This window comes from Hemicordylus capensis, chromosome 5, assembly GCF_027244095.1.
Source record: "Hemicordylus capensis ecotype Gifberg chromosome 5, rHemCap1.1.pri, whole genome shotgun sequence".
In the NCBI taxonomy this organism is placed as follows: domain Eukaryota; kingdom Metazoa; phylum Chordata; class Lepidosauria; order Squamata; family Cordylidae; genus Hemicordylus; species Hemicordylus capensis.
The window spans coordinates 22,454,094-22,481,084 of record NC_069661.1 but is presented as its reverse complement, the minus strand read 5'-3'; the positions used below and the strand labels follow the sequence as shown (position 1 = coordinate 22,481,084).

The window sequence follows — 26,991 nt, the reverse complement described above, 5'->3', positions numbered from 1 at the left end:
GCCAGGTCAAAGATTGATGCCGCTACTGACACTCCCTTCTCTTCCCTCCCAGCCACCCACAGTTTTGCTAGCCTCTGTGTCTTGCCGTGACAAGCTTTCCCCACCCCAGCACCAAAAACCAACAAGCTTGGTGCTGGAAGGAAGACTATGGCACCAGGCTGCCAGCAAGACACAGGGACCACGAGAACTAGAAACAATGCCCACAAACCTGATACAGCAAGAAACATTGTGCAGCAAGCCAGGATGAATACAGAGCAGGGGCATAAGTATAACAGGGCAAGGGGAGACAGTTGTCTGAGGGCCCACTGCCTTGGGGGTGGGGGCAGAGGCAAGTCACATGACTGACTCCTCCAGCCGTGCACCCACCGGGGCTTCCTTCAGTTGTATTCATCCTCCGAAACTGATGTGAGTGTTAAGACTTGAAGCTTCCAGAACAGCATGTCTTTCTCTAGTACCATTAAATGACTAGTCTCGTCCACAGTTTACAAAACCTTTTAAAAAATAATTTAGGATGATGTTCTATTGTGGCACATAGCTGTCAATCCTCAGATTGTCCACAATTTACAAAACCTTTAAAAAAATAATTCAGGATGATGTTCTATTGTGGCACATAGGTTATACTGTATATATATACTATGCTTTTGCTACCACTATTCAGCCTCATTTAAGATTACTTTACTTCATGAGCTGAGCTTCGGGGGGGGGGTTAAAATCTTGTCTCTGGGCCTCCTCCAACCTTGCTACACCCCTGATACAGAGCAGATGCTGCTTACTGGGTCCAACAGGGCCTGCACACACTAGCAAGTCAGATCAGGACTTGACATCAGGGCACAGGGTAGGGCACAAAGCCAAAAAAGTAAGTGGGACCAGGAAAGAGTATGAATCAGGCAAGGGCTGGGACCAACACCAAAGCAGGAGCTCAATACCATGAATGCAAGGCTGATATGGAAGGCAGAAGCTCCGCCCCTTCCTGGAGCTCAAGATGGGATCCCGACCCTGACCTGAGGGAGATACCTGAGCTGGCCTCCCCCTCCTCCCAAGTAAGACCATTGGGATAGAGACCTCAAACAGCCAGACGGGATCTTGCCATCAGTGCTGGAGCTTAGCCTTCATTTGGCACTGCTGGGGTTCTGGGGATAGGATAGCAGTCCCACTGGGAGGCACTGGATCCTCACCGTTCCTGGGTTGCTGCAAAGGAGCAACAGTGGAAGGAGGAAACTGGTTGTTCAGAGTCCAGCATGGGACCACCAGGGAGTGGAGTTCTTGTTGGCCCCAGAGGGAATGGAGCCTGCTTCTCCTCCTCTGAGAGGGCCTCCTCAGGGTGTTAGTCCAGGTGGGCCCCAATGGTTGGGTTGTGGCCAATATCGGAGGATCAGTATTTCCATTACATTTACATTTATACAACCGCCTTTCACTAAAAAGCTCCAAGGCAGTATACAATAGTAAGAGTGTACAATAAGAATAAACCCACAACAAAGCACAGGCTCTCTCCACACCGGTCCCCTTTTGCTCTTTAACAGTCTGTTAATTCATTTCCAATTTGCCTAGTAGAGATTTATTCAGCACTACCTCGCACAGGGAATATCAAAATGTGGTGGACAGGATGTGTTTCTTGCATTGATCTGAGCACCGGGTTCTTAGCTTGAGGCGAAATTCAAGAAAAAACAAAGGTGACTGAAAGCAGGTGCTAATAAAGTCAGACACAAGAAGCTGACATTTAGGATAAGAGGTGGGTGCAAGGGTTGCACGCAAATGAATTAGGCTTGTCTCACCAACCTCATTTATTTTTTGGAATCACTGTGAAGAGCTATGGAAGCATTGCTCTGAAGTGGGGGATGACTGCTTGGGTGAAGAAACAGGAAACTGCCAAAAATAATTAAGGGTTTAGCTTCATCCTGTACTTTGATGCAAAAATGCATTGGCTTTCCCCCCCCAGTTAGCCAATTCCCTGGTTTCTTGAGGATGCTACATATGGTGCTCCCAGGTTTGTGGATCTTCTGCTAGTGTGTAGGTTCTCTTGAACTTTAAGAACTAACTCGTTTATAAGAGTTGTTAGAGCTACAGAGTTTGGATACTTGTTACCTGAAGAACTCGATTACCAGCGCTGGGGGAAAGGAGGATTGCTATAGCAATTGGTATTGTACTCCTGAGATTCTTACAATTTGGCTCACAATGAAGATATTGTGAAAATGGGTTCCACGACTACTAAGCTACCTGCCAGCCAGCCAGCCAGCCAGGAATCAATTTGGGATTTGATTAATTCAATGGTGTTCCAGCTCAAATTGTGATTTGGCAGGAATAAAATCAGTCAGGTTTTTCAAATGGTCATTTTGTGACTTTGTACTATGGTTACTGTATTCTCATTCTCAACAGCTCAAAGTTTTAGGTCATTATATAAGTACTTCCCTTAAAAACCTTTTCTATCCCTGTCTCTATTATTTTCCACATTTTGAGGTTTGTGCAAAACAATTTTCTTGAGTGTGTATGTTTAGGTGAAGAATCAGGATAAGTGACAGAAATAATAGGTGGTCATGGATGTATCCAGACATCCTCCAAAGCAAACAAGAACACGGCACTTTGTGTTTTTATGGTGATACATTCTTTTTTCACCCCTGCTTTAAGATGTATTGATTGTGTGTCTCAGCTCATAGAATGGGCCTGAGTTAAGTGGTCTGAAGGCAGTTTACCAAGGGCTTAATTTCTAAAACAAAACATTCCAGGGCTCTGGATATGCTGGAAGTCAGAGGAAGGGCATTCTCGGATGTGCATGTCCTCCACTCAAAATCCCAGATGTGTGGAGGACCAGTGTCAGCTTCTCAGAGTGGTTAGTACCACTTCCTTTGCTTATAATCTTTCCCCATACATGCAGGGAGGTTTTCTACATGAGACCTTTTATAGACACCACAAAACCCACCCAAATATTTTAGCTGGGAAGTAACTAGAGCCAGTTACAACTTCTGAAATTAGCCTCCACAAAGCATTACTCCTTTGTCAGAATTCATTATGCACACAAGCCCTGAGTCCGGGGTTCCCAAACCTGAGTTTCCAGATGTGGTTGGACTACAGTGCCCACCATCCCCAGCCACAAGGGCCAAGGGAGTTGTGGTCCAGCTACATCTGGGGACCCAAGGTTTATTTAGCTATCAAATTTAGTTTAGTTGGGAACCTCTGCCCTAAACAATTAAGACTGCTGCCAATGGCAAACCAGATTGTGATTCAGAGCAGATCAACACTGACCTAGCCTCATGAACTGGGCATTTTCTCTCGCACGATTGACCTCTGAAGTACAAACACATTGGTTCTGCAAGTCAAACTAGTTCATAGAGCAGACAAGGAGCTGCCTGAGAACTGGCAGAGGTGGTGTTTTCCCACATGGCTGTATTCCCATAAGTGAGTGCAGGGGGAAGATTTCCCAGGTGAAGCAGTCATATGCATCCTCTCCACTCATGTGAGCACAGAGATAAGGCTTAACCCTCTTGGGACAGTGGACAGCAGTAATAAGATAAGGAATGTATATTTCCACAGCAAAAGGGGAGTGCACTGTGAATCTGAAGATGCATTTTTCAGCAGGAATGCATATTCCTTATCTTATTGCTGCTGCATGCTGTACTGAGAGTTAAGGCTTATCTGTGTGTGTCCTTGTGTGCTCACAAGTGGGATGCATTACACACCACCTAGCATTCCAGAACCCTTTAATGCAGTATCTAGCCTTTCTTGCCAAAGGTTCCCAAAGGTTGCTAACAATGGATGACATCCTGATAACACAGCAAGAATGTAGTGGGAGTTGTATCCTTGCAGTGAAAGGCTGCTCTTATGCAGCTGGAAATCTGCTCCACTACTGTTGTGCCTATTTGGGGGCAGGGGGTGGTTCAGCAATCTTCTCTGCTTTTGTTACTAAGAGCCTGTGCTTTTTGAAAATATGCCTGAGGGCCATGCAGCCCACAGGGCCATATATTTTTGCAAGATATGAAGCACTTCTGGAGTCAGAGAAGATTTCCAAAATCACTTCCTCCCCTCCCCCTGGTATATACTCAGTGGCAGTGGGAAAGCTCTCTGGTGCAGGGATTCTCAACATTGGGTCCCCAGATATTATTGGACTTCAACTCCCATAATCCCCAACCAAAGGCCACTGGGGCTGGGGATTATGGAAGTTGAAGTCCAATAACATCTGGAGACCCAACGTTGAGAATCCCTGCTCTAGTGCACAGATGCATCTTCCTGGTGTCCAAGCTGACTTTGTCAGGATATTAGGCAATAAAAAGCAACAGGACAAATTATAAAAACACAAGGAATTGTATTATCGCCATAAAAGGACAGCCACACCCCACACACACAAAAATAATTAAGAAAAATCCACAACATAAATCAAAAGATTATTCCCTACCACCCTCCCCTAAAGGCAAAATGAAAAAAAACCAAAACAAAAAAACAAAAAAACCAGGGCATAACACAGCATCTGAAGGAATATAGGAGACCTCTGTGGGAATGATATTCCAGAGTCAACACCACCACCAAAATGTCCCTGCTCTTGGAGGATGCCGGCCATACTTCAGAGGGCACAGGCACCTGGCTTAAGAGCTCAGATGTGGATTAGAACAGGGATTCTCAAACGTTGGGTTCCCAGCTGTTATTGGACTTCAACTCCTATAAGCCCCAACCCAAGGCTACTGAGGCTGGGGATTATGGGAGTTGAAGTCCAATATCATCTGGGGACCCAATGTTGAGAATCCCTGGACTAGAGTATATGGCAAAGCATGTTTGGGTGAAAATGGTCCTTAAGGTACTCAAATCTCAAACTGTTTGAGGCTTTCGGGATTATAACCAGCACCTTGAACTGAATCTGGAAACAAACTGATAACCGATGAAGATAATGTAAAGTTAGGGTGATGTGTTTTCAACAGGCAGCCTCTGTCAATAGTCTGTCTGCTATATTTTGTACCAATCTAGGCTTCCAAACACTCTTCATCAGCAAGTCTATTCCTGTAGTCCAACCTGGAGGTAATCGGAGAATGGCTAACTGTAGATTGAGCCCCTGGTGGCGCAGTGGTAAAAACTGCCACCCTGTAACCAGAAGGTTGCAAGTTTGATCCTGACCAAGGGGCTCAAGGTTGACTCAGCCTTCCATCCTTCCGAGGTCGGTAAAATGAGTACCCAGAATGTTGGGGGGGGGGCAATATGTTAATCATTGTAAACCGCTTAGAGAGCTTCCAGCTATAGAGCAGTATATAAATGTAAGTGCTATTGCTATTGCTAGATAGACCAGAGATTCCCAGATAAGGCCACATCTGGTCAGCCAAAGTTGATAAATTTGGCCTGTATGTGTATGCACATGTGCATATATTAATTATTATCTATCTATTATATTAATTCTCCTAGGTGTGCCTTGTAACGTGCATCCCAGCGCCCAGCTGATTGGCTGGGCGGTGGACACACCTGATTGGCTGAGGCACACCCAGGAGGATTGGTCGCCATGGTGGCGGCGGGCGGGCCGCGGAGGTCAGAGGCAGCAGCAGGTCCAGGAGGGGGAAAAGAAAGTGGGGGGGGGCAGAAGTGCCGGTGGGGAGGAGAGGTAGCTGGGCCTGGCCCGGCCCGGCCGTGGTTAGGAAGAGGAGACTGGGGCAGAAGGGGGGGGGGAGAGGTAACTGCCGGCCCCAAAGAGTGCACAGACGCTCTGTGTGGGGTCAGCTAGTTATTATTATTTATTCAATTTCTATAGCGCCCTTCCCAAAATGGCTCAGGGCGGTTTACACAGAGAAATAATACATAAATAAGATGGATCCCTGTCCCCAAAGGGCTCACAATATAAAAAGAAACATGCGATAAACACTAGCAGTCACTGGAGGTACTGCTTTGAGGCTGGATAGGGCCAGCTACTCTCCCCCTGCTAAATAAAGAGAATCACCACATTAAAAGGTGCCTCTTTGCCAAGTTAGCAGGGGTTAGGCAGCTTCCCAAGACATCACACTTCACTGCACTTAGGTAATACTTCATGCTGCTTTGTATCAGTTTATTACTTCTTTCCCAATAAAAGCATACCCAGTGTGCATTAGATTTCTATAAAAATATATTATATGATCCCCGCCCCCCGCGTTCTCCAAGGAGTTTAGGGCAGTGCACGTGGTCCTGCCCTTTTATCCTCACAACTAGACATTAAGCCTGTTACATTAACGGGCGCTAGAAGAGTTGTGTAGAAATGTTTGCAAGAACAGTCTTTCTTCAAGGGCAAGAGACGTGGACCTCCTTCTGCTTGTTGCCTCATTTTTTTGTATGATATATAATTTTTTAAATAAGAGTAATTTAAAAAAATGTAACTTCTCAAATCATGTTTAATTTAATTATATATGTAACACAAACTGTAAACATATAAAACAGAAAAGTATATGACAATACAGTGAGGGTAAATACTATTGCCTAAGTATAAACCTTTGTAACAATCTTAAATATATAATATCTGAAGAAGAGTTCTTAAAAATATTTTTTCTTGTTTTAGTTCATGTAATTTTTCTATAAAATTTCCTTATAGACAACATTCCTTGTGAATATTCTTTCTGAGTTTGCCAATAGTTTGCCTTGGTCAGGGCCTTCTATAACCTTTACCACGACGTCAGAAAAACTCCTAACTCTTGATAATGCCACATATAACTGACCGTGGCTGAATACTGTTTCTGGCAAATAAATGCCAACTTTTTCCAAGGTTTGCCCCTGAGCTTTATTAATTGTCATGGCTAAGGCTAATTTAACTGGAAATTGTCGCCTTCGTAAGGTAAAGGGTAAATCAGTGGAGGATGGAACCAAATCAATACGGGGAATAAAGACTATGTCCCCTTCAGCTGAACCTGTTATCACTTGAGCAATGATGAGGTTGCTCTTCAAGTATTTTACGATAAGGCGGGTGCCATTGCACAATCCTTTTCTGGTGTTGGCTTCTGTTTTGACATATGCGTCAACTATATATTGCTGTGTAAGGCGGCCAGCATTTAAGAAGGGGTTATATACATCTCTGATGGAAAGACGGTAGCTATAATATTGCATTTGGCTTACCCTAACTCTAGGAGTTCGTGACTGATTTGTTAAGCCTAATAAGGCTTGTGGTCTGTGTTGCAAAGATATGTCATTTCCCCAGCTTTGATCCCCATAGGGGAACAGCAGTGGGTAAACCATCGGTTCCAGATTGGGATCAAGGACACTAACTGTTTGTGTTCTCCTTTGGTTTGGCTCGCCTGCACTTGGTTTGCAGTGTATAAGAAGATGTATAAGAAGATCTCTTTCAAGTGGAGGTTCTCCGTCATCATTTAGAAAAATGAATGCAACCTCATTATATTTTGGTGCGTTATACCGCCTTGGGTCATTTCTGCGATCTCGCATTATTGTCATGGACACTTCCTTAATAACATTGCCTGTTCTGGCGGCATCCTCTTGATATTCTTTTTCAACCTGGTGCAACATTTTGCAGGCCTCTGCAAATGGATTGTATTGCGCCATAAGTGTGCTTAGTGTTTGCAAAAGCTGAGGATTTATTCCTGAGTTGGCTGAAATTTGCATTTTTTGCTCAGCAGCTTCAGAGGGATCTAAAATGTATAATTGTGCAAACTGTCTGTTTTGGCCCTGTTGCGGGTGCAGCGTGCCTACTCTATGACAAATTGAGCCGTGGATCCGGAAACAGTATGGCCCATAGCCAGGAGGTGGAGCAATGTTTGCTCCCATGGAGGCAAATGCTAGGGCACTATTTATGGATCTTATATTATCCATGAAATTCCTGCTATACTGATGCTGACCTGTCATGAGCTGCTGGATGAACGGATCCGTTGTAACTGGGGGAAGATTTACTTTTCCTTTTGAGCAACATTTTGAAAATTTCCGATCAGAAGGTCTTTCTGCTTCAAAATGTTTTGCATTACAAAAGTCGCATATCTGATCTAAATATCCACATGTGTGGGGTTTGATGTCGTCCTCTTTAATATTCACAATGTCATTAAGAACTGCCGTTGCTTATATTGCAGCCCCTGATTCTTGGGTTCGGACTCTTTTCCTCTGGGCCAGTTGCTGTCGTTGTAATTGTCGTTTATCAGAAGCCAGATCTCTTATCCTGGCTCTCTCTTTTTCGGCGTGTTGCTGTCGCTGTAATTGTCGTTCCTCCGGAGTCAGACTTGCTCTCCTATCTCTGTGTCTTTGTGCGTTTTTGTGATGTTCATTTTCGTGTTGTTCAATAGATCTATTTGCTTGTCTTTCTCTTTCTCTTTGGGCCTTTCTCCTGTTCAACTCTACCTGGTGAGCTGACTGCTCTTCCTCTATATGTTGCTTGCATCTATTTTGTTGTCTTTGTCTTTTGGCCTTTGTCTTCTTGACCTCTACCTGTTTTTGGGGGGGCATGTTTGGTTAATTGCGCAGGTTTGTGTTTCTTTAATTTTTAAGGGTTCATGTTTCTTTAATTTTCCAAGTTCATGTTTCTTTAATTTTTGAAGTTTGTTTATTTAATTTTTCAAGTTTATGCTTATTTAATTTTGCAAGTTCATGTATGTTTGATTTTGCAAGTTAATGTTCCTTTAAGTTTTTCAGGTAGATGTTTCTTTAAATATACGTGTTTGGCAGGTAAGTTGTCTTACTTTTTTAGGTTTAACGGGTTGCTACGCGGACCTATGACGCAGATACGGTAACTATGCACGCACGCATTTGTTTGCGTAGTTACCGTTGCTGCGTACGTGTGCGCCACGCATGTGCAGAACACCTGCAAGAGACACGGACGCAGGTACCTCACCGTTGCTGCGTATGCACGCACCACGCATGCGCAGAACACCTGCAAGAGACACGGACGCAGGTACCTTAGGGTTTTATTATATAGGATAACCCTGTGAGTTAAGTGGCTGAGAGAGAATGTGAGTGGCCCAAGGCCACCCAGTGAGACCAGGGAATTGGAGCCCAGGTTTCCTTGGCTACATCACACCAGCTCTATAACTGGAAGTCCATTATTCTTGGCAGAAACATGTATCCTATTCCCCTCCACCTCCAGTAAACAGAAGATGTGTGAAGCCAGTTTCTGAAAAAATGACATCAAAACCACATCCGGGCCTTAGGACAGGCCAAATTTTTCATAGTGTTCTAGAGCAGTCAGGAACATTTCCTTGAGAATGTCTCTAGTAGTGTATCTAGGCAACAGCAAGCCTCGAAAGCAGGTCTCGGCTATAGGATACCACTGGTCTGGGTTTTCTTTTCTTGGATCCACAATAGTAAATGTGAACCTTTCCATCCCTTGAGCTCGAATGTGATCAGTTCCTGTGAGGAAAGCTGTGGAGAAGGGGGGGAAATAAAACACAGCCAGAATATGCATTAATAAAACAGTAATAAACTAGTTGGCCTGGGCGCAAAGCATCTGCACCTCTAGTTCCCCCGGCCGCCGCCTTCTCCCCCACCCCGCCATCGCTTTCTCTCCCCGCCCACCTGGCCTGTCTTTTGGCCCTATGTTCCCTGCCACTGTCACTTTCCTCTCCCCCTCCCCTCACTTGAACTCGCGCGAGAACTGCCATACATGGGATTAGCAATGGGTACATCTAAGAGAATTATATATACAGAAGATAGATAGATGAGCTGCACAATATCAAGTTAATGATTTATTTTGTCTTTTTAAAGAAATATTTATTACCGAGGAAATCCTTCTTTTTTTCTTCTGGAAGGTCATAAAACACAGCCCAAAAATTCTTGATGGTTTCATCTGATTTTTCATAACCATGGTATTGTGCATTCTGTCACAGAGAAGGAAAATAACCCTACTTGGTTAATCGTTCAATATCTCTTTATATAAATCAACAATCACGACACAGTATAATCCTGTTAAGTATTTCAGTCACTCTTATGACCTCTTGAAGATGGAATTTGAGGGTCACTACACTCATGATACACCAGCAAACCCAGGTGCAGTAACACATCTGATTGTCAGAAAGCTACAGCCAATCCAAGCTGCCTGCTGAATGAGTCTACATATTAGATAGGACTCAGAGTGCTTTGGCTCTGAAACCTGAGAGATGTCAGGCAGGGATACAGTCTGTGCACGACTACCCAGTTCTGGCCAAAGGAAGCAATGGCAGGCCTGAGGCTCTTAACAGTCAGAGACCAAAGCAGGTCAGCAGGTCTATGAACCTATAAAGGCTTCCCGGTCACTGGCCAGAGCAACTAGAAGACTCTGTTGGCTAGAGAATTGCCTCAGCTCCCAACATGATAGCAGCTATTCTTAAAAAGCCAAGATTGGACACACTAACATGCTGCAATGCCTTCCAGGTCGGCTCAAATCATTTGCTGCCCCCAAGTAGCTCCTCTGTGCCATCTGAAAGGGGCATGCTGGGATCCCTTTCAGTACTGCAGAGCATGCTGGGATGTGAATATGCAATGCTGCATCAACACCTGTAAAAACATGGCTGCTCCAGGGGACTGTAGCATCCCTCTACATTTTAAATGCTGTTCCTGTGTATGCCTCTCTGCAGGGCCAGATTAAGCTAGTGTGGGGCCTGTAGCATATGTTATGAAGGGGCCCCAAATTTTAAAAATGCACATAAATATAGAAAGATAAATTATTTACTTGCATAGTAAAGTAATTCAAATTTTTTCATTTGCTATACTGGCTGAGTGGTGGGGGCATAGGGTGGTTGGTAGGGGCACTAGGGAAGATCAAGGGGCAGAAATGCAGAGTGCTTGCTGCTTATAATATTGGTCTATGGGCGAAGAGGGAAGGGCAAGGCAGGCAGCCAGCTAATTAGAATCACTCGGCCAAGAGGGACTGGGGCTGGACTGGAGCAGAAGAGACAGGAGACGAGAATGGAGGGGCGGGGAGCAGCGGCAGCAGCAACCAGGCAATGACGAGAGTCAGCACGCTGCCAGCACCAAATACAGAGGGGCAGACCGACGTTACGGTTCGAATGCACACACACAAGCGGGGGAAATGACCAGTGCGTGATGTGCCAAGTAAGCACAGCTCCTCCGCTCATCTGGAGAACAGAAATGCGCCTCAGTCTCAGATGGCCTCGAGTGGGAAGCAGGGCCGCCCTGAGGAGGGTGCGGGGCTGGGGGCAAGCAGCACTCCCCCTCACTCCCCTTGGATACTCAGCAGGGCACTCCCGGTCCGCAGAGGCGGCTCCTCCTCGCACCCCATTCCCTGCCCAGAGAAATGAAACGAGCTTCTGCAGAGGAAAATTCCTTAATTGCTTTAGGGTTGATTTAGCACGGAGCGCTATAGACTTGCACCGCCTCCCTCCTCCCAGCAAAGAGAGGCTTCAAGCCAGGCATGTGTATGTCCCAGGCAGGCATGACTGAGGAGGGAGCGCGTGCACGCGCCGGGAAGGCTGCCTGCACACAGCCCCAGCAGCCCTGAGAACTGAAGTGAGTGACGGCGCGTGTGCAAACAAGGAGGCTCAGGCAGCCAATTAGAATGAGAGATAAGATGGTGGCGGACGCTTGGACACTCGCAGCCAACCCAGGAGGGACTCTCCTCACTGCCTGCTGGCAGCTGTGATGTGCTACCACCGATTCTTCTCATCTCCCGTCCCAACAGGAGATTAGAATGGGCAGCAGCAGCAAGGAATGCAATAAAGAGACTGAGTCAGCACGAACAGTTGAGCAGCAACACACGACGAGAAGTTCAAGCCAAGCGTGTGGGGTCCTTGAAAACGCGGGGCCCGTAGCAAATGCTACATTTGCTACTACGTTAATCCGGCCCTGCCACTCTGTATATTCAGTAATTGCGATGAGTCTTCTTTTCCAACTGTCTTTCTTTGGTATGATTCTTTCACAAAACTTTAATAATCTTCCACCCAAATAAGTGATTATGCATAAATCTGGTGATCTCTCTCTCTCTCTCTCTCTCTCACACACACACACCCCTCCCCCACAGTGCAAGGAATAATAATTATTGGTAGCCCCTTGTGCACACTAAACCATGAAACACAATATACACACTGCATGGCAACAACCCTGAAAAGCAAATCAGGATAGACTGGCAAGAGATGTGTGAAAAAGCAGACACAGTTCTATTGCATAGCATATTTCACCCAATGGATAAACCAGGTTTGAACAAATATACATCCTAATCATGCCTGTAGTACCTTTTCTAGTTGTTCCCAGTCATATTTGGTATGTCCATGCAGAATGACTCGGAGTTCAGCTGGAAGGAACATTTTCCACTTTTCCATCGGGCAGCCTTTTAAAAATCCACGCATGAAGTCACCAAACTGCTTCTCTACGGATTTGTTGAAGATGTAATTCACGTAAGCATTGACATATTCTTTTCTGTAAAATACATTAATCAGTTTTTTCTTACTTTGTTATATTTGTAGGCTGCTTTCTGTGATGCACACAAAGTTGCGTACATGTTGTGTACACATTTATGCTTAATTTGAATCGTAGCCACCCTATTGTACCAGCTGGAACCTAGGAAGCTGCCATATACTGAGTCAGACCATTGGTCCGTCTAGCTCAGTATTGTCTACACCAGGGACCAGGCTTAATGCAAGGTTTTTAATTTAAAACATTTTTAAAATCAGTTTTTAATTCTCTGCTTCATATCGTTGATCTTTTAATGTTTTATTGCTGTTTTGTTATTTATTATCTATGTTTTAAATTGTATTGTTATGGTGGATGCAAGACTTTCAACATGAGCTTAGCAAAGTGGACAATTCATGCTTGCTTCCACAAGACCAGTGCTCCTTCCTTGGTGATCACCAAGAGAGGAGCACTGGTCTTATGGAAGCAAGCATGAATTGTCCATTTTGCTAAGCAAGGTCTGCTCATGTTTGCATATGAATGGGAGACTACATATAAGATATTCATTCCCCTAAGGGATGGGGCTGCTCTGGGAAGAGCACCTGCATGCTTGTATGCAGAAGGTTCCAAGCTCCCTCGTTGGCAACTCCAAGACAGGGCTGAGATTTCTGCCTGTAACCCTGGAGAAGCCGCTGCCAGTCTGTGTAGGCCAGGGATTCTCAACCTTTGGGTCCCCAGATGTTATTGGACTTCAACTCCCATAATCCCCAGTGGCTTTTGGTTGGGGATTATGGGAGTTGAAGTCCAATAACATCTGAGGACTCAATGTTGAGAATTCCTGGTGTAGACAATACTGAACTAGATGGACCAATGGTCTGACTCAGTATATGGTAGCTTCCTATGTTCCAGCTGGTACAATATGGTGGCTACAAAATGAACTACATATTAGGTAGTACACAGTTCAAATTTCACTCCTGCAGTGAACTCACTAGGTGGCTTCAGCATAAGCTACTCTCAGACTTGGCCTGCTGGAATTTGGGGATAACAAAACTGATCTACCTTACAATGTTGTTGCAAGAACTACAATGTCTTGAATAAATAAATAAAATACAAGATAGATATTTTGAAGTGGTGTGAACACTTGAAAGCAATATATAAATGCTAATAATTACTGCTACAATCAAAGAGCTACTGACTTGTTTTCTGTGGTATTAGCAGAGAGTCTTCCTGATCTTCCTCTCAGTCCTCCAACATGAATTGCATATGTACATATTTTCCTTGTAGCAATTTTTACATTTGGCTTTACCATTTCAATACAGTAATTCCTTGAGTATGTTTCCAGTTTTTTTCTGCATTTCTACCCTTCTTTGTTTTGGGTTTCAAAGTGCAGCATGGTACTTTGCCCCTATTGCTTTTATATTCCCTTCTCCTTGAGGGCTTTTGGAATAGGAGAGAGGCTTTCTCTCTTTTTAAGTAGTAAGCTTCATTTTGAACTGGAGATTTTGGTCTTATCTATTATTGGGGGGTTCCCTCTTTTATTTTTATTTTTTGGACCCTTGACCCATAAGCTGTTCCCCTAAAGGATTAATGGAGTGCTTCCAACAGAGTGTTTCTAAAGGTCTCTCCCACCTGAAGACTGGCAGATGTCAATTTTTTAATTTAAAAGAAATGTTTCCGTCATTCCTAGATATTGGGACAATTAGGTGGATATTAGCCTTTCTTACTACTTTAAACTGCTCTTTTGTGTATTCAGATCGGTTGTGCTTTATTTTCATGTAACAAGTCTAAACATTTTTAGATTGTGCCCTCACAACACAGATGGAAGGGAGTGCAGCTGAAGGAGGAATGTTCTGGAGCAGAGTGCACCCACAAGGGGAGTGGGGGCCATTTGCTCTCTCCTTCCTCCTAGAGGGCCTTTTGCTTGCAGAAATATGCTCGAGGACTGTTCAGCCCTCAGGGACATATTCCTGTAAGTGAGAGAGTTATTTAGGAAGGAGTGGGGGAGCAACAAAAATCCCACCTTTCCCTGTTAGTGTGCTGTGCTACTTAACATGCTTCCTTCAGCTGAGCTACCTTCCAGCCACATTGGTTTTTAAAAAAAAATTTCAAAAAATTATTGATTAACATATTTTTATACCGCCCAAAACTTACGTCTCTAAGTGGTTTATTGTGAGGGCACAGTCATCCTCTGCTCTTGTAATGTTTTAGTAGACAGCCTGTATTTCTTTTCTTTAATAACTTTTGATGCCAGGAAATTTAGGGTTTCTAAATCATGAATGCAGGAGAGAGGGGGAGGAGATAAACTAACGGCATAGTAAAATGAAAAGCTAGTCATTGTCCCTTTAGAAGACTGTTTTGTATTCCAATGTATTGGAAATTCATTTTCCTCCGTTTATGTTTTCTTATTACATTGATTCACATGTTCTTACTTTAATTCTTATGCCCCCGCCAAAAACAACAACCCCTCACTTTAATTTGTTTCAGTAAAAACCAATATGCCAGTACTCTTTGAGTTGATGTTTGCCTCTTTGGTTATGCATTCATCTCATTGGTTTAGCCCACCAGGACAATAAAAGGGCCCAATCTTCACTCTTCTGCAAATGCCCCCCACATCGTAGCCACTTTTGTTCAGCTAGGCTCACTACCAATTTCAGAGTTTGAGCAAAGAAGGCTTCATAAACTACTGAATACTGGGGGCAATGGCATTTTCAGGGGACAATCCGCAAGAAGGATTGGACTACTGGCCAGTCCATAAGCTGAGAACATGTCAGTAAAACTGAGCAAAGAGGCCCCTTTTTAAAATGCTGATTCCCTTAGATTTAGAAGGGATAGAGCAACTGGCCCTATCCAACCCCAGGAAAATAATGACCATCAATCATGCTCTGCGCCCCTGCAGTGATGTAGATAGGCTCTACCTCCCTTGCAGCTCAGGTGGAAGAGGAATGCTGCAAGTCCATCAGACAGTAGAGGAGGAGAAAAGAGGCCTTGAAGAATATATCAAGGACAGTGAAGAAGATGCACTTCAAATGGTCAATAATGCGAAACTATTCAACACCAATGAAACAAAGCAGGCCTACAAGAAATAACAAGTCAAGAACCGAGCAGAAAAATGGAGAAATAAATCCCTGCATGGTCATTATTTGCACAATATAAGTGGAAAATCAGACATCACCAAGACCTGGCAATGGCTTAAGAATGGCAACTTGAAGAAAGAAACAGAGGGCTTAATACTGGGTGCACAAGAACAGGCACTAAGAACAAATGCAATAAGAGCAAAAGTAGAAAAACCCACAACAAACAGAAGGTGCCACCTTTGTAAAGAAGCAGATGAAACAGTGGACCACCTAATCAGCTGTTGTAAAAAGATCGCACAGACTGACTACAAACAAAGGCATGACAAGGTAGCAGAGATGATACACTGGAACATCTGCAAAAAATACAAGCTACCTGTAGCCAAAGATTGGTGGGACCATAAAATTGAAAAAGTTGAAGAAAATGAAGATGCCAAAATATTATGGGACTTCCGACTACAAACAGACAAACATCTGCCACACAATACATCAGATATAACTGTAGTCGAGAAGAAAGAAAAACAAGTCAAAATAATCGACATAGCAATACCAGGGGATAGCAGAACAGAAGAAAAAGAAAAAATCACCAAATACAAAGATCTACAAATTGAAATTGAAAGGCTGTGGCAGAAAAAGACCAAAATAATCCCAGTGGTAATTGGTGACCTGCGTGCAGTTCCAAAAGACCTTGAAGAGCACCTCAACACCATAGGGGCCACAGAAATCACCATCAGCCAATTACAAAAAGCAGCTTTACTGGGAACAGCCTATATTCTGCGACGATATCTATAACAATAACAACAACATTGACAATAAAATTCTGGCATCCCAGGTCCTTGGGAAGGACTCGATGTCTGGATAAAACAAACCAGTCAATAACACCTGTCTGACTGTGTAAACAAGAAATAATAATAATAATAATAATAATAATAATAATAATAATATCAGAGAGCACTCCATACATGATTTGGGTTCTTCCCTGCATATTGGAACTTAGCTTGATTTATGTCCAGGGTTAAAAAAATCTCACTTTTTGTGTCAGGTTTTTGGGGCAAATTTGAACTCGCAACAAAGCCTGCGGTCTGAGAAAGCTCCAGCACAGAATCCCTCCAGTGGTTTTTGCTGATGTCTACCTTACTTTTCTTTTTAGACTGTGAGTGCTTAGGAACCATCTCATTTATTATTTATGTTTCTGTGTGAACCACTTTGAGAACTTCCATTGAAAATCAGTATATAAATATTCATAGCAGCAGTAAAATGTCAGCAACTGACAGAACGTGCTCCCAGTGGGCATGACATGTGAACCTGCCCAAGCCTGCTTCCTGTGCTGGATTCTCAACATGCACCAAATATTCTCCACCCAACTTCAGTCCTACATTTGAAGTTGGGTGGAGAATGTTGGACAGATGTTAGGAATCTGGTGCGGGAGCTGAACTTGGGTGGGTCCCATGTATGTAAATAATTCATAAGATATAAATAATCTGTAATCGTATTATGCATACCCTTCTACCAGTTCTCCCTTGCAATTATCCCTGCCCCCAACCCTGCATTAAGGAAACATAGGATTGGAAATCCTGTATTTTCCTTGTTACATTTAATTAAAAAATGAGAAAAAAATTATGCAAACTTGCCTGTTCCACCTAGAGACAGGTATGTTCACTCCATTTTCTTTTAATTCAATGCAAACTGGAGAGCCTTCTTTTTCCTTCATTATCTAAATGGGTAAGATCAACAGTGACTATGGATCATTAACACCCTAAAATTGCTTGTCCACATATGTATTTGAAAAAACTGGCCCTATTAAAAGGGTATCAATAATGTCTCTTACTGTGAAATCCAGGCAGTAGTTTTCAATGATGTCATCATACTGTTCATCCAAGACTACTTGAAGGTTCCTAATGGGCAAAAAAAGAGGCCAAATGAAAAAAACTAGTATCTTCATCTGAAAACATATTCGCTTAGGTGTAATTCCATTCATTACAATGGCTCTTATGAATAAATGTGTTTAAGACTGCAGCCTTAATGCAGTGACCTCTCTATGCCAGGGATTCCCAATCTTGTTGCTGGACTACAATGGCTGGAGGTGATAGGAGTCGTAATCCAAGACCATCTAGGGACCCAGGGTTGAAAACCCTTGCTCTATATAATTAAGCACACACACACACACACACACACACACACACACACACACACACCCCCCTCGGAATCCAGATCCTAAACAAAAGCATTTTAAAAATTTAAGAAAATCAATCCATATCACTTTAATCACAAATACATGGAAGAGGTATTTTCTTTAGCACTGCTTTATATAGTTTAACATCAGTAGAAGGATTATTATTCTGTACCTTCCTTCCGTTGGAGAGAGTTCTTTTAAATCTTCCAAGGTCAGTTGAATATTTGCCATCTTCTTGAACAGAGCAAGAGGGAAAGGAAAGGCAACTATCTTCAGGTTAAAGAGCGCCATTCCAAACAGGGTCCCAATCAGAACATATATGTCTTCCTGTGCTGGCACCTAATTTGAAAAGCCAAATGCATGTATTTAAATGTACATATGACCAGGGTTCTCTCTGAAGGCACTCACTGGAAATGTTGCTCCCATTCTGAAAGGGTTGCACTGGCTGCCGATTTGTTTCCAGATTGTTGGGGCTCAAGAAGGCTTATTCTCCTTCAAGCCCACTTCCCCAGCAGTGGGGAAAGTGTAGCACTGCACAGTGGGAACAATCACTTTCATGTGGTGCCAGGGGAGCTGTGTGGGGTATTCAGCTTTGGCTGAAGCTTTGCACAGGCCCAATAAACAATGAGTAAGGAAGCCACATTTAGGGTAGATGGGAGCCACCATTGGCTCCTGGGCCATGCAAAAGACATTCCTTATGCTCTTTCAGGTAACACAGTTGTTTATGTGCAGTTGTGGAAAAGCAATAGAGACATTTTACAAACACACAGACAAGAGAAGGTGTGTGTGTGTGTGTGTGTGTGTGTGTATATATATATATATATATATATATATAACTGCAGCATGGAAGTAAAGCCATCTTTGCACATACCTGACTGGAGAACCAAATGAGCTGGGACTCTTCAAAGTGCGTAAATATCTGTGTTTCTGATGCACACAATTCCCTTTGGAGGATGGTGAAAAACTCCTGGGATGGCCCTCCAGCATCTATCCCGGGTTCTCCCTCAAAACGCACCTGAGCAACCAAATAAAAATGAGTCCAATTTTTTTGTATTACATTTGAACACAAGCCATTCTCTTTCAAAGGTAGAGGACACCTCCTTATATTAATCAGTGTCACTAACAGTCCTGTGGGATCAAGTCACTATTACTCCTATTGTGCAGAAGTCAAACTGAGGATGACAGAAGCTGAAGGCAACTCAGGAAGTTAACAGCTGAAATAAGAACTATTTTTGACTGATCAATGTGTCTTCATTAGAAGGCCTGTGCATTGGAAGCTCAGATTCTGACACAAAAGTACCTTTCCCTCAGCACTGCGTGGAGGTGGCCCTCTCGGCACAGGACCTGCTATTTCCAGTGCTGGGGTGGGTAAAAGTAAAGTGTGCAGTCGAGTCGGTGTCAACTCCTGGCGACCACCGAGCCCTGTGGTTATCTTTGGAAGAATACAGGAGGGGTTTACCATTGCCATCTCCCGCACAATATGAGACGATGCCTTTCAGCATCTTCCTATACTGCTGCTGCCTGATATAGGTGTTTCCCATAGTCTGGGAAGGCCTTTTCACCAGAACCAGGGCCACGGGGATGCACATGGCGGCATCTGGAAACCGTCATTTCTCCCAGAGCTCTCCCCCATGGCAAACTACCCCGTGCACCTTTCTGAGATCCCCACTGCACTCTTCCAACATTCCCACAACCTCTGGTTTTGGTGAAATGTCTCCCCCACACCCTTAGTCAGAAATGACAGGTTCTGCATGGAGGTGGCTGTGTCAGGAGCACCCTTTTCTGTGTGGCATTAGGGGGTGGTTCATTTTTGTCAGAATCAGATATTCTATTAGGCCAGATATTCTATTAGGCCAGCAGGGTGTAGTGGTTGGCATAATGGAGGACTGAAAAGACTTGCATTCAAATCCCTGCTCAGCCATGAAGCTTGCTGGGTAGCCTTTGGGGCCAGTCATACTCTCCCTCTCAGCTAAGACCTACTTCACAGGGTTAAGAACACAGGAAGCTGCCTTCTGCAGAGTCAGACTATTGATCTATCTAGGTCAGTATTGTCTTCACAGACTGGCAGTGGCTTCTCCAAGGTTGCAGGTAGGAACCTCTCCCAGCCCTATCTTGGAGATGCCAGGGAGAGAACTTAGAACCCAGATACTTTCCCCAGAGTGTCCATCCCCTAAGAGGAATATCTTACAGTACTTATGAAGATAAAAGTAAGCGGAGAAAGAACCACGTCTGCCACCCTGAGCTCCTTGAAGAGAAAAAGCAGGATACAAATGCAGCTTTTAAAAGTGCATGTTTTACTCAGAAGCAAGTCCCACTTAAATGGAACTTACGCCCAAGGAAATGTGTGCCCCACGGAGTTCAGTGGGGCTTACTTCCAAGCAAGCATCAGAGGCGACACTTGCGGGAAGGGGATGGGAGGGGGGCAGATTATCTGTCCGAGATGGGCACGTCCCCCACCGTATCCAGCACGCACGGGGGACTGCGGTCATGCCACCCTATCCTCCCCGTAGCTTCCTCCGAAGCAGGACGACTAAGTACAGTGCAGCTCTCACTCCCGTGTTGATGCGCACCGGATCGCAGTCCTAAGCGCCCCATATACTCTCCTTAGCTCAGCCGCTCTAATGCCAGCTCGCACAGAGACTAGGAACTGACTGAACGAGCTCAGCGAGCCAGGAAACTGGGGGCAGGTTTTGCCTTGCCGCGCTCAGGAAACAGGCTTGCAGCAGCAGAAGCGTCTCCCCGCCCGCTCCGTTCCCGGCGGCCGCCCTTGAAGTCTGTGTGGGCTGCCTGCAGCACAGAGACGGCGCAGCTGCGGATCATGCTGGCCCTGCCCGCCTTCCGGCTCCTGGCTCGCCTTCTGCAGCACGGGAAGCCGATAGCAGCGGTTACCCGACGCGCATTCTGTGCGGAGCAGCCGGCGAACGACGGGAGAGTTCCTGTCTCCGCCAGTCAAGGGCAACAGCAGCAGCCGCCCTTCGATCTTGGCCTGCTGGAGATCCTCGTGTGCCCCTTGTCGAAGAAGCCGCTCAGGTCAGCCTGCGCCCCTCCGCCCTCCTTCAATTGCACCCCTCAGATTTCTGCTGCTTGCAGCACAATCCCCCCGTGCATGCTTACTCGGGAGCAAAGCAAGCTCCAGCTAGTAAGGAAATCCTCCTACACACACCCCATCCAGGTTCTCCTTTGGCCTGGATGCGATCATTGAAGGGGACAGGCGCTTTATTGTTTACAAAGCTAGGAGCGGGGAGATTTTCAACGTGGGAAGCGGGAAGGATGCCATCTCCTTCGGCGGCCCCGATCCGGTTCTCTTCCCGCCTGCCCCCATCCCCGGTCGTATTTGCCTTAGAGAAGGCGCCTTCACAGACTTGTTTAACGCCATGTCTGGTTTGGCCTTGTACAACTCCTAGACTAGTTGAGAACAAGTTTTTTGGCGCTGTCTCCCGGGAAGAGTTGCTCACCGGACGTTTCTGTATTCACATTCTCTACCCCTGGTTTCGACTGACTGCCTTATGTATTGTTTGCACCCTTAAACAACGCACCCTTTTGCATCCATGTTCACACCTTTCACTAAGCCTTATTCACATGTTACGCTCGACCCTCATAGGAGTGTAGGGTAATTCACATATTTCAGGCTGGTTCACTCAAACATCCACCCAACCAACAAAGCGGGGGGGGGGGGGGTGATGTGACTATGCCCAAACTGACGTTATTTTGTCTATTTATTTGATTTATATTATATACCGCCCCTCCAAAATGGCTCAGGGCGGTTTACAACAAATAAACCTGAAGAATGTTATCTGATGAACGCCCGAGGCACTTCAATCACATTTGGGGCCTGTTCATCTCAATGACCCCCTAAACAGGGGCTCTAAAACACCATAGTCCAAGAGCCTGTGCATAAAAAAATAATAATCATGATGAGGTATAAAAGGATTGACAATCTAGAATTGTTAAACTAGTTTTGGCATTTCCAAAAGCGCCTGCCTTCTGAGTGGCTGCTGGGATGGTTAGGGGATGCATGGATGAAACAAGCAGTATCAGTTGGGGAAGAATGCACTTAATTCCAAACTGTCTAATCTAACCGATTTTGTTGTGGTTTAACCCCTTTCAGACTTCTCTGAAAAGGGGAAACGGGCCATGAATTACACCATAAGGTATATGGCTGAAACTGATACCACTGGTAGAGATGACCTTCCTGCATCTTAAAATGTGCAATCTGGGAGGGGGAATGGAGTGAGTGGGCAGAGAGCTTCCACTGTACTGATCTGGAAATACATCATTTCTGAAATTATGAACTCTATTAGCAATAAAGTCAAATACAGCTTATATCTGGTAGGCTTTTAACTTTCTATCTTTAATTTTCAGCTTTTCAATTTGGTTTTAGCTAGGTCTGTTTTTAGTTTTGATAAAGTTTACTAATTTTGTATTGTTTTATATTGTTTTGCTAATTTGTGAGCCACCCTTGGCAGTATTGCACTGGAGGAGTGGGGTAGCACTATTTAAAGTACATACACAAATAAAGGGGGTTTTGCTACAAGAATACACATTATATATTGTGTTTATCAGTTATGAAAACACTGATCAACACTGTTCATAGGACTGGTACTTCTGGAAATGCCAGTACTAGTTTAACAATTCTAGATGGTCAAACCTTTGTACCTTATCACCCTTTATTTTTTATTTTTTTACACAAGCTCTTGGACAACTAAAACAATCTGGTGATCACGGAACCACCCACCTTAATGCTCATGGCACATGCTCTTCAGACCGACTGCAGTAATTGAGTGTCGGTCGGGAGAGGAGGGGGAGTGAGGGAAACTGACATACTGGGGAGGGGAGTCTCCCCCCCATTTCAACAGCTGCATATGAGTACAGCTTTTATATCATCATTACTCTCGCAACACTAAAATCAGGGGTCATCCCTAGGGATGTGCACGGAACCAGTTTGGAGGCTCTTTATGAGCCTCTGGACCAGTGTGAACGGCAGGCAGTTCTGCCGGGTCGAAGGTGTGTGCTCGGGGGTGCATTTACCCCTCCCTCCACTTTCCTCCTGCCAGCGCTCCGTTTTCTTGAAGTCCATCGGGGCGGAAGTAACTGGAAGTATCCAGTGCACGCAGGCTTCTGGAAAAGGGGGCAATGGGGCAGCAGAGAGGTATGCTGCCGTCCTGATGGACTAAGAAAACTGAGTGCCGGCAGAGGGAGGGATAAGTGTACCCTCCCCCCCAAACACACCTTCGAGCCACACCCACCTGGTTCCGTGCACATCCCTAGTCATCCCATGAAACTGAAGGCCGGCAATTTCAGGACCAACAAAATGAAGTATTTCTTCACACAGCACATAATTAATCTCTGGAATTCTCTGCCACGGGATGTGGTGATGGCCACTAGCTTGGATGGCCTTAAAAGGGGCTTAGAGAAATTTACAGAGGACAGGTCTATTAATGGCTACTAGTCTAAGGGCTATAGGCCACCTCCCAGCCTCAGAGGCAAGATGCCTCTAAATACCAGTTGTAGGGGAGCCACATCAGGAGAAAGGGCATGCCCTCACCTCTTGCCTGTGGGCTTCTCAGAGGCATCTGGTGGGCCACTGTGTGAAACAGGAGGCTGGACTAGATGGGCTTCCTTGGGCCTGATCCAACAGGGTTGTTCTTTTATTTGTACACGCCTATAAGATTGATAAGTGCAATGTACAATCACAACCCTCTATATATTACTTCCATGCATCTATAAATTGCACTTCTCTGCCTAATGTTATTAATACCTAATATAGATTATAGTAAGAACTAGTTGTAGTTTTATTCATTATTTAAAATATTTATATCCTGCCCCTCCAGTACACTACTGCTCTAGATGGCTAAGTCAGTAAAATCAATTCACTATAATAATTTTTAAAAACCCTATATAAAACTAAGAAAACAGAGACTAACTGAAAACAAGCACAAGTTAAAAACCAAAATCTAAAACTACAGTACAAGTTTGAACGTTAACACCAGATATAGTTACAGCTAAAATATTAAAACATCTCTAAAAAGATGGGTCTTCAACCATTTCTTAAGGTCTCTGAGGGAGGGAGGGAGCGTGTTGGAGCTCTTCCGAGAGGGCGCTCTAAAGTAACATTTTGTTACTGGAATGCTCTCCTGGTGGTTATTCACTCCTCAGTCTCCATCACAGCTTTTAGAAAGCATGTTAAATCCTGGCTTTTTACCCAGACTTTTATATGATTGTCTCTGCTGCTGCTCTTTGTACTTATGCTTGTGTTTTAAATTTTATATTTTTAGCTTAATATTTGTTTTATATTTTTAGCTTATTTTTAGCTTTTTAGATTTGTTTTATATTTTTAGCTTAATATTTTAATTGTGTCATTTTCCCCATCTTGTTTTTAAATTCTGCTGTAAACTGCATTGAGATGGTTTTAATGAAAGGTGGTATAGACATTCAACAATAAAATAAATAAATAAATAAATAAATAAATAAAAATTCAAATCTTCTGTAGCCAAAGATATTTTTCTAGTTTTACTATTCTTTTGCAATGAGTATTTTTGTTGTTACAATACTAATATTGCTTCTAGTATTATTTTAAAAACACTATTAGACACCAAAACTATTAGACACCAACTAGTTTTGGTGTCTAATTGCCTGTTTACCTTTTTAAGGCCCCACCATACACACACAAAATCAGCTTCATCTGATTGGCTGCATTTCTACTAATCTCTTTAGCCAGGTGGCCTAGCATATACTGAGAAACTCTTTCCAGCCAGGATTCCATATTTTTGCCATCTGGCAAGCGCTATGAGGCAAGCCTTCCTCTCAGCCTTGCAGCGCGAGTGGAGATTGCTGTAAACCATCCAGAGACTTGCGTTTTGGGCAGTATACAAATATGTCAAATAAATAAATAAATTGTCCGTGATAACAGTGCCAGATCCTGTTATGGGATGGAAGGCTGGGGGTTGTTTGGCTGCATTGCTAAGGTGCCCAGAATGCCTAGGCTACGCAGGACCAAATGAGCAAACTCTGCATCTCTTTTTCCTGCTCTTGAGTACGAAAGGTAGTGGCAAAGAGTGTGAAGAAACACCTCCCTGGTTCAAATTCCTCCTTGGCTATCAGATGGCCTTAGGCAAGTCACTGATCTCTCCACCTCCCATCTGTAACACAAGACTCCTTGTAGGCTTACCCTACAAGGTTATTGTCACAATTTTTCTAAGAATATATGGAACACTTTGAAACTCTGAAACACTATGTACACACTTTTGAGCTTTTATAAATAAAAACAGTAAATCTGTCAAAACTTGCTGTCTTTTCTAGGTTTGATGAATCAACTAATGAATTAATTAATGAAGAGCTAGGCATTGCCTATCCCATCATTGATGGCATTCCTAATATGATACCCCAGGCTGCAAGGATGATTAAGAAAGAGAAACATGAAAGGGAACCCAAGGAGACCTAGATGATTCGCCTCTAAAAAGAAAAGGCGAGAGACAAGCACCAAGAGAGAAAGAAAAATGTTCCTGTCGTTCCCTACGATGACTGTGCTTGTGCCACTGTTGTCTTTAGCTGGTCTGTTTTATTCGGCCAGCACGGATGAGAATTTTCCCCAGGGATGCACAAGTACAAGCAGCCTGTGTTTCTACAGCCTACTACTTCCAGTTACGATCCCAGTTTACGTCTTCTTCCACCTTTGGACTTGGATGGGCCTCAAGCTCTTTCGGCACAACTAGTCAGCTGTGGGCCTGGAATGAAGAACGCTGCAGTGCTCCTTTTGTTCACTGTCCAACACTTTGCTCCTAGCAATAGTGGACTACCTTTTCTATAATGCAGTTGTCACTGAATGGGGAGAAAGAGGCAAGGACTTTTGCAGAGGAAAACTAACTACTGTATCGCTGCATAACACTTGCTGTAGTTCTGTTCTCATACTTTTCTCCTCTTCCCCTATCTTGCCTCTCCATCCAGTTTTCCCACAGAGGAGTTTGTTCCTCCTAATGTAAAGCTCCAGTCCAGAGCACACTCACAAAGAATAAATCCACATTTTAAGGCATATCTGCACAGACTCTTCTGCTGCTCCTGGTTCAGCATTTTTGAGTGTGAAACCAGATATGTGTGAGAAGTCAGCCAAACAGGAAAGTACACACAACATTTATTGTCAATGTTAGGCCTTGTACGGTTCAGACAGGTTATTTATGTTGAATCTCATTCTCACCCCCATCCAGATAGGGGAGGAACTACAGAAGGATTCACTGCAGGCACATATATTGGGATGGGGAGGAGGCCAGTGCACCCCCCACAAGCTAGATTTGTTTTCCAAAACAGTCTGTGTACAAGAGACACACCCACATTAGGAAATAGCTACAGACTGTAATTCTTGTGCATTCAGATGCTCGGCATGTTTTATGTGGGAATTTGAAAATGCACGAAGTGGCCCTAGATATTCTCAGGTTATTGCTCAATTAAATTAAAGCATGGTGATAACAGACAGACCTCTGGCTTTTGCCTTTGATTAAGCTACACTGTTCTGCAGCTACACAGCTGACAAGTTTGAACTGTTGGGTGCTAAACAAGTTAGAATCAACACCATTGCTATTAAAACAGTCAATCTGCAATACAAATAGCATTCAATAATGAACTCTTGTCTTTTACAGAACACTTTGTTTTACACAATAAATAAGGGAGCCGGTTGCTTATTACTGGAATGCGATAATTAATTAAAGCTATAAATGGCAACTACTTTGGCCCGTCATTAAAAAGCAATGTAGCCTTGAACATCATCAAGTAGCCACCATGGTTTGGTATAAACCGGGGTGGGCAAACTAGGCCCTCCAGCTGATGTTGAACTACAAATCCCATCATCCCTAGCTGTGGCTGGGGATGATGGGATTTGAAGTTCAACAGTAGCTGGAGGGCCTACTTTGCCCACCCCAGTACAGGCAATTGTTGCTGTAAACTCAGATACAAACTAAACTAAACACGACTAATCCAGAGAATGTCACTAAGTCCCTTTAAAATTAAAAGGAATTAAATTAATTGCACTTAGCATGTTCCACTGATTCCAGGAGGACTTGAATGTGAGGAACTTCCTCTTGGCATGAACATTTATGCTACAATAAATAGGCTAGTCTTTAAGGTGCCAAAGGACTCTTATTTTGTGTGTGTGTTCCCCACCACACTTATACAGCTACGACTCTGGAATTTTTACAGATTCTGAATGTTTTATTGAATTCATTTCTTGGTGGCAGCCATAAAAGACACATGCTTTACAAAAATCTGCATTTGGTGAAATGGAGACGCAAACAAGGATGATCTTTCTGAATAAGTATCTTAAGCCTCAACAGCTGCTGTTTAAGCTTAGTCAGACCATCAAAAACATCTTCAAGTACTGTGCTCTGGCCTGCCTAGGAGAATGTGTATATCAGGCCTCGCAGATATACCTGCAGGGACTCTGAACTGCTTCCTATGATTATGGCAGCAGAAAACTGAAATTCAGACATTATGTTGTACCAACATTCAGATGTCTGT

The 26,991-nt window shown here is 44.0% G+C and overlaps 2 protein-coding genes across 3 annotated transcripts in view; one reads left to right on the top strand and one right to left on the bottom strand.

Annotated features, from left to right (window-relative positions):
• Window positions 1–6,308: 6,308 nt before the first annotated feature.
• The window catches only part of LOC128326565 (E3 ISG15--protein ligase HERC5-like), a 61,526-nt gene continuing 40,843 nt past the window's right edge, over window positions 6,309–26,991 (bottom strand). The window contains exons 18-24 of the mRNA XM_053253634.1: window positions 18,359–18,502; window positions 17,660–17,826; window positions 17,143–17,209; window positions 16,946–17,028; window positions 12,087–12,270; window positions 9,638–9,737; window positions 6,309–9,282 (exon numbers count right to left, since the gene is read on the bottom strand). Coding sequence (XP_053109609.1) covers window positions 9,068–9,282; window positions 9,638–9,737; window positions 12,087–12,270; window positions 16,946–17,028; window positions 17,143–17,209; window positions 17,660–17,826; window positions 18,359–18,502 — 960 coding nt within the window. The 3' untranslated portion in view covers window positions 6,309–9,067. The remainder of the gene's footprint in view (window positions 9,283–9,637; window positions 9,738–12,086; window positions 12,271–16,945; window positions 17,029–17,142; window positions 17,210–17,659; window positions 17,827–18,358; window positions 18,503–26,991) is intronic.
• On the top strand, window positions 20,023–26,199 carry LOC128326563 (phosphatidylinositol N-acetylglucosaminyltransferase subunit Y). 2 transcript variants are annotated; one of them, XM_053253632.1, is made up of 2 exons: window positions 20,023–20,517; window positions 24,787–25,075. In XM_053253632.1, exons 1-2 carry the CDS (start codon window positions 20,306–20,308, stop codon window positions 24,926–24,928), a joined length of 354 nt encoding a protein of 117 aa, XP_053109607.1. In that variant the 5' UTR covers window positions 20,023–20,305; the 3' UTR covers window positions 24,929–25,075. The 2 variants fall into 2 exon arrangements, with proteins under 2 accessions (XP_053109607.1, XP_053109608.1); XM_053253633.1 differs by lacking the exon at window positions 20,023–20,517 and adding an exon at window positions 21,673–21,816 and having other exon boundaries at window positions 24,787–26,199.

Coding starts and splice junctions, on each gene's coding strand:
- LOC128326563 (XM_053253632.1), top strand. CDS start 20,306: ATGCTGGCCCTGCCCGCCTTCCGGCTCCTGGCTCGCCTTCTGCAGCAC. Junction 20,518..24,786: donor TTGTCGAAGAAGCCGCTCAG/GTCAGCCTGCGC, acceptor TGTCTTTTCTAG/GTTTGATGAATCAACTAATG.